This window comes from Poecilia formosa, unplaced genomic scaffold (assembly GCF_000485575.1).
Source record: "Poecilia formosa unplaced genomic scaffold, Poecilia_formosa-5.1.2 Scaffold98, whole genome shotgun sequence".
NCBI lineage: Eukaryota > Metazoa > Chordata > Actinopteri > Cyprinodontiformes > Poeciliidae > Poecilia > Poecilia formosa.
Window position 1 is genome coordinate 1,152,614 of NW_006800037.1, and position 11,574 is coordinate 1,164,187.

General features: G+C 40.7%; 1 protein-coding gene across 1 annotated transcript; it reads left to right on the forward strand.

The window, feature by feature from the left end:
- Positions 1-594: 594 nt before the first annotated feature.
- Positions 595-11,203, forward strand: olfml2ba (olfactomedin-like 2Ba). Its single transcript, XM_007558711.2, has 8 exons — positions 595-1,013; positions 1,126-1,389; positions 2,232-2,345; positions 4,005-4,166; positions 5,161-5,386; positions 6,606-7,526; positions 7,889-8,065; positions 10,445-11,203. Exons 1-8 carry the CDS (start codon positions 840-842, stop codon positions 11,056-11,058), a joined length of 2,652 nt encoding a protein of 883 aa, XP_007558773.1. The 5' UTR covers positions 595-839; the 3' UTR covers positions 11,059-11,203.
- Positions 11,204-11,574: the final 371 nt, after the last annotated feature.

Consider the following 11,574-nt stretch of genomic DNA (forward strand, 5'->3'; position numbering starts at 1 on the left):
ACTACTACTACTACTACTTTCATCATTTCACAGATGCGCTGCAATGGAATTCCTTCACTGCACACAGATTTGAAAAGTACAAAATCCAGTCATCAAGTCATTAGCCTGGTTGCTGATTATTCAATTTATATGTTCTTTGCAGTTGGAGTCTAGAGCTCTGCATCACTGTTACTTGGAAATAATGGATATCAGATTCTGTTCTGACTGCCGTCAGAAGTACTTGTACCAAAGTCTGAGAACTGTGGCATTACTAGAGAAACTAAAGCGTCTGGAAATGCATGTAGAAGCCCTGTAGGGGGCAGCAACAACCCAGCTTGAAGCGGTTACACATATTAGTGCTGCAAAACAGTTTGAAACGAGTCTGAACATTTATTTACTCTGTTTTGTAAGCGCAACCTAAGAAATGTTTTGGGTATTGTAGATTTTGGTTGCAGAAAACGTTTGACTCCAGTAAAGCTTTTTCCATTAAAAAAAAAAAAAAAAAAAAAAAAAAAAAAAAAAACAGATCACAGTCTGCTGTAACGCCGCCTCCTGTCAGCTCCCCTGCAGCTGCAGATGCCGGGGCTTCTCTCTCTCTCTCTCTCTCTCTCTCAGGAGTACACCCTCATAACTTTCATTCATTCTGACTGTAAACGATGACCTAGCAGGGGGAATAATCTTAATCTGGATGGCTGATGGCGTTTGTTTCACACAATTTATTTTCATCAATATAATTAGGATTTTTCTTTTTTTTCATTCTTAGTATAGTTTTTTTCTACTTCGATCTGAGTTTCATGCTGTGGCTTCTTTGTACACCTGCATCTGCATAGCTCTCTTTGGAGTTCTGGGACGCTCACAGCATGTATAGGTTATGCGTTTTTGTCGCGGTGTGCTGCGCTTTTTCCTCTCGGAGCTCTGCTGCGCCTAAGTGCAGAAGTACAGTTCCAAAAGACTCTGATCCGTCTCTGCTTAAGAGCAGTGCAGAGGACGAGCTGCAAGAAGAAATGGAAGGTCAAGAGGACATAATATCTAAGGTAGGTGCATTATTATTTTGTTTTGTTTTGTTTTTTTCTCAATCATCCATACAAAATTTTAAATTGATCGCGGTGGGAAAAAAAAAATGTATCCATCCTCTTCTCTTTATAGCTGCTGGGTGATTATGACAAAGTGAAAGCCCTCTCGGAAGGCGCTGACTGTCGGTGTAAATGTGTTGTCAGACCCCTGAGCAGGAGCGCCTGTCGGCGGATCGAAGAGGGAAGCGCCACCGTTCAGGACTTCTACACCGTGGAGACAATCACATCTGGACCGGAGTGCAAGTGCGCCTGCATCGCGCCTCCGTCGGCGGTCAACCCCTGCGATGCAGAGTTCAGGCTGAAAAAACTCAGGGAAGCCGGAAAAGAAAATGTCAAGGTTCAGGATCTCACTCGAGCGCACCTTGTCCAAGCACAGCGCCCCCCCCCCCCCAAATGCTCTCATTTTGTCTGCTTAGCTACAAGCTGCAATGATTTGTATTTGTATTTTATGTGACAGGGGGGAAAAAGTCTAAAAAGTGTGGCGTGCCTTTGTATTCAGAGCCACCGAGTCAATATTTTGTTGATCCACATTTATCCAACCATCTAAGACTGACAATGTTGCCCATTCTTCCTGTCAGAATACCTCGAGCTTTGGACATCACTTTTCAGGCCTCACCACTGCTTCTCAATTAAATGTAGAAATGGACTTTGACTGGGCCATTCAGACACCTACCTATTCTTTCATAATCAAACTCATTCCATTGTCATTCTGGCTTAGGATCATCCTGCTGGAAGGTGAACCTCAAGACTTCAAGTCTCTTTGCAACCCCCTTCCAGGTTTTCTTCCGTTATTAAACTTGCTTTCTTTGTCTATTGGTTGCACTGGATTTAGTTACAGATAAAGGAGGTGAAGACAAATGCACGCCACACTTTTCAGAGATTCGTCTGCAAAAAGTGTGAAAACCAATCGTGATTTCTCTCCTCTTCACAATTATTCTTTTTTTGTTTTGTTTTCCTTCATCCCATAAAATCCCTATAATAATGTGAGCTCAAAGAGTGCCATTACTGTTGAGAGGCACTGCAAAACACCTTGCTGCAAACCTTTATGCTACCTATTCATTTCCAGAGAGTCCTAGACCTCAAAGAATGCATAACAAGACTTCATGTGACCCAAGAGTGGATAGATGCTGTTTTATGAATGGCTACACTGTTTTGATGGAGTTCCCTTGATCATTGCAGCTGTCCACCATCCTTGAGCTGCTGGAGGGTTCCTTCTACGGGATGGATCTACTGAAGCTGCACTCTCTGACAAACAAGCTCCTGCAACGAGTGGAACACATCGAGAAGGTGCAGGTAAAGCGGTGCCGAAATAAAATGCAAGTGAAAATGAACAAAACACCAACTCAAGGCCGCAAAGGCAGCTTTTGCGAATTTTAGATACTTAATAATTCACGCTATGATAGAGGTGGCCTTCATTTTTGCCATGTAGAAATTGACCAACTAATATGTTGCTACTTTCATCAAAGCAAAAGTAAAAACCTCTAACTCAGTTTTTTTTTCTATTTAATTCAGCTCAAAGATGAAAATGCCAATTAAAATAACACAAAATGGCATGCATTGGATGTTTCTCTTCTGACCTGGTCCAGGTTAGAAAGAATAAAGCGAAATCTATACGACAGCCTCTTTTGAGCATTCACTACAGTGATGACAAGTTTTTCCAGCTAAAATAGAGGAGGAGCAGCTGAGACTGTGCTCAAGTCATCATACTAAATATACAGTTGATCATAAATCATACCCACCCTAACAGGTGCTGCAAAAACAAAAGCAGGGTTTGCACGGCTAGTCTGAAGAAAGGAATCCAGCTGCTAAAGCGGTGCTGCTACACACTGGATCAGTTTTAAGTCTTATAAACATCAGAAATGAAACGCTATTCAGGGACTTCTCAGTGACTGTATGGAAGGGCATAGTTACAATCAACCATCACATGTCTAATTAAAAATAGTTGTGCAGAGGATGAAATGCCTGCAATAAAGAGTTAAAACATTTTCTGCTTTGTGTCGCTATTTTTGCACTTTTGATTTAGCAGGTGATTTTTTAAAATCGTAATTTCTCTGTTTTCTTTATTTGAGAATGAATGCAATCATGAGGTCTTACAGATGTGTTTGTTTTCCTTCTTTTTTCAGACACACTTATCATTTATCAAACTAATTCTAATATCAAACTAAGATACCACAAAGATAAGCCAAGTAAATGCAAAGAACAGTTTTTATAGATTGATTTCATTTATTTAAATAAATGAAATCAAACCAACTGAGCCCATATTGGCATCCTATTTTTTATTTTTTTTATCATGGATTAACTTATTAATCACATTTTCTTTTTACAAGAATGAATAAATCACTTAAATCAAATTTGTCAGATAACAAGAGATAAGCTAAAAATATCTCAAAAGACAACACGTTATGCCCCAGTTTGAAGAAATTCAAAAACAGGTGACGAAGAAAGCTCCAGGTTGCCATCCATTTTGAAAAAGTTTCAAATTCATTTCTAAGGGTTTGGGTTTTCAGTGAACCACAGTGACTCAATATCTGTAAACAGAGAAAACCTGGGACAATGGTCAATGATAGGTTGGTCAATCAAAATTACTCCTAAAGTAACAAGGCTTAGCTTTTATGTTAAGCCCTTAACAGCAAAGCTGTTAAGATAAAAAACACAAAAGACCCATCCTATATTTGTCAAAGAATATCTTGGTGATGTTTCAAGACTGATTGGGGTTTGGATTCATATTAGTAGTTTAAGTAGAGAACTTTTGATGCTCAGGGTGGATATAAAAAGTAATCTTACCTTCTGGACTATAGGTACAAAAATGCACAGTGAAACACCCGGCAAAGATGCAAGTCAGAAAGCAGTTTGATCCAACTTCTCTTCAACTTTGATCAATTAACATCTTGTTCTTAAACCTAAGTTACATGCTCTAAAACCTACATATACGTTCTGGTTCTTATCTTCCAGGCAGTGTCTCTGAACCGCACTGTTGGCAAAGTGCAGCCTCAGGAGAGTCCTCTTTTGAAGATGAATGTAACTGAAAGGCCACCTACTCCTCTTCCTCATCCTCATCAGGACAGGAGGAGAGCCGGCGATGTCGGTGAGGCAGCAACTTATCGGTACCCACAGGTGAGAGGCAAAGTTTGGCACCATTGATCAGGATTAACATAGTAACTGTGGTGTCTTTGTAATGACCAAGCTACTTGTAGTTTATTTGCATATAATTAGAGTAAAAGGACAATTTAAATTTTTACTAAGAACTAAGGAAAAGTATTCTTATGAAACTTGCTCTTATTTTTAGGCAACATTTTATTCGCTTACTTAATCAAGTCAAATGTTTCAATTATAAAATGGTGACTTAAATGTGCAAGAAACAGCTAAAACTACTCATGAAATTTACAAACAGATGTTTATCAGTGGTTTGAAAGCTTTTAACGTAGTAAAGCTGCAGCATATTGGTGGTTCAGCTGTAAAAGCTGAAATTGCACCTACAAACCAAACTGAAGCACTGCAGCATTTTAAAACCCTTTGCACTATCCATTAAAAAAACTGCATCTGTTTACTTTGTAGCTTTGGATGGTGCATAAAAAAACAAAAGAACTTCAAATGTAACAAGCTTTCAAACCCATGAGACAATTAAATTACTTGTTAAGATCAATGATTTCTTCATAAAATCCCTGTTAAGGAAAACAAACGTGTAAAACACTCACTGAGGTCAATTAAATATTTAATGAGATGTGTGAAGAAAAGCAGATCCCTGATCAGCAGCTTTCTCTGATGGAGCTGATCCCTTCCAGCTTTTAGCTTTCATGTAAAGTAAGGAGTCCAACCATCTGCACATCCTGGGCTCCACATGTTTTTAGATTATATGGATTGATGAGAAATGAAATGGAAATTAGACATCATGTTCCAAATAACTGTATTTAAAAAAAAAAAAACTAGAATAAAGCGAACAACTACATTCCTGTAAAATAAATTTAAAGCAGACTTTAGCTGCAGCACAGACCTCCTTATTGATTATGACTCATGTTTATGAGTCACATTACCTCTAAAAACCATTCGTCATTGGCACAGTCCACCAGCAAATATATGTATTAGCATCATATTTTTCTATTATCAACAGGAAAAACCTGAAGGGAAGTTTACTGGGGAACATCCACCCAGCCTGCAGCCGGACGGCTCTGGTCAGACCACTGAGGTGAAATCCCTCAACGCCATGGAGGACTCCCAGGCATCGAAGTCTGGATCAAATGGAATGATCATCAGGGGGATGACGTTTTATAAATCTGAGCCTGACCCTATGGAGCCAGACCCCATGGTGGCGGATGACGGAGAGCCTGGGGAGAACTGTGCGTTTTAATTTTAAATATCAGTTACCTTTAACTGGATACATTTTGATTAAATCACTTGCAAAAGTTTGCACGTTGATGGGTTACTTAGGATTAAAAAGAGGGCAAAGAAGAACATGCAGTACCTTAATAAAATCTTCATACCCTATAAACTCGTCATGTGTTAAAGGAGGATTTTATGTGACACAGCAACAAAAAGTATTGAATAACTGTGAAGTTGGATGAGTTACTATTTTGGATAACCTCATTTTTATTTTTACATTTTTTGTAGGTTTTGAGGCACTGGTAAATTTTACTTGTTAGTAGTTTCGTCACAAGTTCTCAATTTGATTTTGATTACAAGTCTTTTGCAGCGTATAATAGGTTTCCTTCGAGGACATTTAGTACCATGTAAACAGCAACAGCAGGCAAGGCAAAAAAACCTTCCCTCAGCATGATGCTGCCACCATCATGTTTCACCTTGACAACAGTGTTTTTTTTGGGGGTGATGTGCAGTTTAGTTTTCACTGCACACATTAACCAATAAGGTCAGTTTGGTTTGACGTTATCACAGCATCTTCTGCCATGTTTCTCAATAGCTAATATAGCTTGGGTCAAACTGCTGATGAGACTCTATATGATTTTTCTTCAACAACAGATTTAATTTTAATTGTGTTTTTTTGGGAGGGGGGTGGGGGGGATTCACAGTTAATGGTGATTCTCCCACTTGAGCTGTGGCTCTGTGCACCTCCTCCATGGTTACTATAGGCTTTTTGACTCCTTCTTTGATTTATGGTCTTCTTGTGGCTTTGCTGTTTTACCATACTTTTTCCATTCTGAGATGCTGAAGGTCTGTGAGATGCTCTTGGCTTGGGATGCTGTTTTAAATTGTAACCCTGCTTTTAAACTTGTTTCTGTGACCAACTTTATCTCAGACCTTTTTTGGTTAAATGTTCTAACCTCTGAGGCCTTCACAGAACACCTATATCTCGTATTGTATTTATGCTAGCCAATATAGCCAGATATAGCTACTTTATTAGCTCATTAGCAGAGCTTTGTAGAGCTTCCCTGCATGCTAGTGAAGCAGTTTCACATTTTAATTCAGTTTCTAATAGAAGGGACACATCTAGAAGTTGAGGGACTTTTTAAGACCACTGCTTTAGAGAGTTTATGTTGCACAATTGAGACAAATAATTTAGATGAATGTGCTTTCTTTAATGGAAAATTTTCCTGTCTTTAGTATTTGAATATCATGAGTTCAGCGGAGAAGGCCCGGTCAACTTCTTCGTCGAAGAGAATCTCCTTCTTCATCGAGAGCCTCGGCCCAGGACCCGAACTTGGCTGAGGTCATTCCGGCCGAAGACAACGGATCCTGCGCACGATGCCAAGAAAATGAGCCCACCTGTAAAACTAAAGGAAACAAAGCCCATCTCAGAGACTCATAATGAGATTATCAGTCACAGAGGGAGCAAGTCCTTGGATGTGTCTGGAGAGGCATCCACAGTGGGAAGCGTTACAGCGGGAGCAACCGGTGCAACACAACCTTTACAGATCAAGACCACAGAATCTCAAACGGATCGGAGCGTCACACCTTGGACAATTCCTGGTACGGTAGCCACAGGAGCTCCTTCAACTATCATTCCTGCAGAAACAACCAATCAAAATACAGTGATCACAACCCAACCCTCTGTCAGGGAAGACATTAAGGACATTGGGCAACCTTCAACCGAAGGATATTATCCCATCACGGAGATGGAAACCACCAGCTTTGAGTTCAAAGATCAAACAAAGACGACTTCCGATCTGAACGCTACAGCAGAGACTCAAACAACTGCCCCTCTACAAGCCTCATCTATTCCCCCTCCATCTTCACCTCCTACTCACCCTGCATTATATCCCACCTCAACCCAGACTGATGCTTCAACCCTGCATGTGAAAACTCCTCCCCCTCAGACCTCAGAGTCCTATACACCTGGTGACAACGCTCCGCCCACCACCACAGCTGCACCCACCTTCCCCAAAGTCACCACTACTCCCAAACAGGCCGTCCCGATCAAAAGGAAATACAAATTTAACTGGGAAGAAGAAGACGTGATGGCGGATGACCTCGAGGCACATGAACCAGTGAAAAGCCAGAAGGAGTCATCTTCAAGCAAAGCTGGTAAACGATAATGATCTTGTACTTTTCCTCACCTGTAATGTGAAAACACCTGAACGGTAAAAACACCAGTGTTTACTAGGAGTTAGCCAGCAAAACAAAATGTGCTGTGAATTTCTATTTATCCACATTAAAAGCATTAACTCAGCCTAGTGTTTCTCATTTGGAGAAAAACAAATGGAAATTTCTTTCAGAAAATTCCCAAACTGGCTAAGCTCTGTTTGCTTGTGGGAACCTTTGTCTAATTCATGCTGTTAAAACCAAAAACCCCCTAATTAATTTCAGACTCCTTGGCATGGTCTAGTTTGTGTATTAACTGGCCCTAAAATCCTCATGTTTACCCTCTCTCTGGGTGTTTTTCACAGGGGAGTGTAAAGACACTTTGGCAAGTATCGCTGAGCCAGTTACTCACAACAACTATGGCAGACCCGAGGGAGCTTGGATGAAGGACCCCAAGTCCAATGAAGACAAAATCTATGTGACAAACTTCCATTATGGGAATAATCTCCTGGAGTTCCACAATCTGGAGGTTTTCAAACAAGGTAAGAGCCACCGGTTTGGAAATAACGGTAGTCTCTTGTTTTCCTTCAATGGGTGTCACTCAGTGGCTATAAAAAGTCAGTACACTCCAGTTAAAATGCTATGTTTTTGTGGTGAAGAAAAAGAGACCACAATCAAAAGGTAGCAATTGCCTTTGCTACCTTTAATTTGTTTGATAGCCCTTTACAACTTGATTGAAAAACAAAAATAAAATAGCACGATTGCGTAAGTGCGCACATCCGTTTATAATTGACAACATGGCTGTATTCAAAAATAATCCCCACTTTAAAACTCACACTAACTAATGTTCCACCTCCCAATCCGTGTCTCCGGTTAACCCGGAAAAAAAAATAAAATTACACACCATGCCCTAATCTAACAATAGAACAGATGAGCAACAAAATCTTTGGGGCGCCACCATACCATAGTGAGAACTATCATCCACAAAAACACTGAACAGTTGTGCACCTTCACAGGAATGACTGGCCTTCCAGAATTACTCCAAGAACCAATTAAAGACTCATAAAGGGGCTCGCAAAAAATCCAGAACAACATCCAAAGCACTGTAGGCACAACTTAGCTTATTTAATTGTCACAATTTAGAACTAAGAAGAGCAGGGAAAAAATTATTTCAAGAGGAGAGATTAGATTATAAAAAAAAAAAAAAACATTTTTACACCAAGAAGAAGACAAAAACCTGTCTCGCATTTGTCAAAAATCATCTTGAGGATCCTTAAGACTTTTGGGAAAGTACTATGTGAACTGAGGACAGAAATTTTGAACTTTGTTGTAGATGTTTATTCTGTTAAAGCTGATATATATATATATATATATAAAGATAATCTCCTACATTTAAACATAGTGGTGGTAGTGTGATGGTCCTGTGCTGCTTTAGAACCAAGAAAAGGCTGAATCCGAATGTCCAGATTTCCCTGTGTGAACTTAAACTCAAGTGCATTTGGATTATGCTGCTGGCCAAAGACCCTGGGCACCCCAGCAAGCCCCCCAAAAATGACTAGAGCTTTGGAGTGACCCTGTCAAAGTGCAGACTTTGAATTGCAGTGTTGTGACCTTAAACTGGCCATTGGATCTCGAAAACAATCCATTGTCGCTGAAATAAAAACAATTATCTAAAGGAGTGTGACTCAAATGTTCTCCACAGAGACTTGAAAAGGTTATTTCCAGTTCTTGCAACACTTAAATGCAGTTGTCAAAGAACTGGACGTCCTTCCAAGGCAATTTGACAACAGTTCCAGAGCAACATTAAATGATCTATGCTAATTTTTAGCAAGAACTGACAGTGTAGTACAAAAAGCTCCCCTATTCTTCACATTGTGGTCACTGACATGTTGATACAGAATCCTTTTCTCTTGAAGAAAAACACATTAACCCAATTGAATTTAGCAACAGTCGGAAAATGAGCCCCAATAAGTCCAAGTTTAACTGATTTGGTTTTAATTCCCAAAGGCGGGTTTGGTGCAATATCAACACTGCGCATTACCAAAACAACACTGTTGCTACACTTTTAAGTGAGTTTAGGAGGGCACAGAGTGTGACACAGCTTGCAAGTTAAATGTGAACCCAACAACTAAAAGAAGTCCACATCTCAGTTATTTATTTTCCACTGGCCCTGGGCTTTACAAACACAAGGGAAGTGAAAACTTCAGTGCACTCCTTCCAGCTTGAAAACAAAATCACTCTGATCTGAACAAAAATAAAAACTACATTTCCTATGCTCCCTAGCTGGCCACAAAATGGGGAAGAAATTAGTTAAAAGAAAATGGTGGAGAACTCGTACTAAACTGTCCATCTAAACAATATTTCTAGCATACAAAAGTTCAAATGCCAATAAGACCTAAGCAGAATTGCCACAACACTGAGTACTCAGTTCAGAGTCCACCACGTCACAGAAATGCCCAGGGGGAAACAACACCAAAGCTTTTATGGAGTCCACTGATGAGGAGGAAGTGCTTCCAGATGTGACAGTGGCCTGCAAACAAACAAAAGAGCAAAGGCAGTCCTCCGCTGTGAGGACCCCTAGAAGTCAGTGGACGTAACAAACACCATGCAAACACAAGGAAAGCATGGTGGTGGCAGCATCATGCTTTATGACTGGTTTTCTTCAGCTGGAACTGGTGGACATAATTATTGACACTTTCGAAGAGTAGTCAGTGCCAGACCAAAACCCTCATAATGTAAATCTGATTGAAATTATTTTCTCTCTTACAACATCGACTTGTAAAGGTTATAGGCAACATTAAAGAGGATAAAGTTCTGAAATTCTTGGTTTCATTATTTCACACCATAAAACGCTGATATTCTAACATGAGTGGGTTGACTTTTTATGTCCACTGTCTTTTTCAATAAAACCAATATCCCAGGCCGTTTCACCAACTCCTACAAGCTCCCCTATAACTGGATCGGCACAGGCCATGTGGTCTACGGCGGGGCCTTCTACTACAACCGCGCCTTCTCCCGGGACATCATCAAGTACGACCTGCGACTTCGCTACGTGGCTGCCTGGACTATGCTACACGATGCCGTGTTTGAGGAGTCTTCGTCGCCATGGGAATGGCGCAGCCACTCGTACATCGACTTTGCCGTGGACGAGAGCGGCCTGTGGATCATCTACCCGGCACTGGATGACGAGGGCTTCTTACAGGAAGTGGTCATCCTGAGTCGGCTGAACCCCACGGACCTCAGCATGCAGAGCGAGACCACCTGGAGGACCGGGCTCAGGAGGAACAATTTTGGGAATTGCTTTGTCGTGTGTGGCGTCTTGTATGCTGTGGACAGCTACAACAAAAGGGACGCCAACCTGGAGTATGCCTTCGATACGCACACAAACACTCAGATGACTCCCAGAATGCCCTTCATCAACAACTACACGTACACCACACAGATCGACTATAACCCGAAGGAAGGCGTTTTGTACGCATGGGACAATAGGCACCAGGTCACATACAACATAAAGTTTGCTTATGTAGATCCTTAACAGTCCTTTGATTTGTCATTTCTGAATGGACTGTAGATCAGTCCACACTGGCTTCACAACTGAGCCAAATGTACATATATACTTAGTGTTTACATTGTTCATATTAAAGTTTACATTTTATAAAAATAAAATAAGTTCGCCTTCATTCATTGTATCACGATTCGTTGCATTCTGCCCTTTGTTAAAAGATGGATACCTCTTGCACGTTTTCCACGGCTCCTCCGGTGGAAACCCCTGTGAAACGCGACACAAACATGGCTGTCACTTTTTACATTTTTACTAATAGAGGTCTGAACGGTGTATTCAACCTCCATGAGTCATTGTTTTGCAGAACCACCTTTAGCTGCAGGAACAGCTGAAAATCTTTTGGCATATGGCTTTACACATTTGTGCTTAACATTAGATGGAAAGCATCTAAGACTGCTGAAGGAAAAAAATCTCTGCCCCTGCTGCCGCCAGTGTGCTTTATTGAAGGGGCAGTACATTCAGCTTATGACTTTCTTCCTATCAATCTTA

Bases quoted from the DNA above. Each gene is read 5' to 3' on its own strand.
- olfml2ba (XM_007558711.2), top strand. From the start codon at position 840: ATGTATAGGTTATGCGTTTTTGTCGCGGTGTGCTGCGCTTTTTCCTCT. The intron at 1,390-2,231 runs GTTCAGGATCTC...TGATCATTGCAG, and splicing joins CCGGAAAAGAAAATGTCAAG to CTGTCCACCATCCTTGAGCT. The intron at 5,387-6,605 runs GTGCGTTTTAAT...TCCTGTCTTTAG, and splicing joins CGGAGAGCCTGGGGAGAACT to TATTTGAATATCATGAGTTC.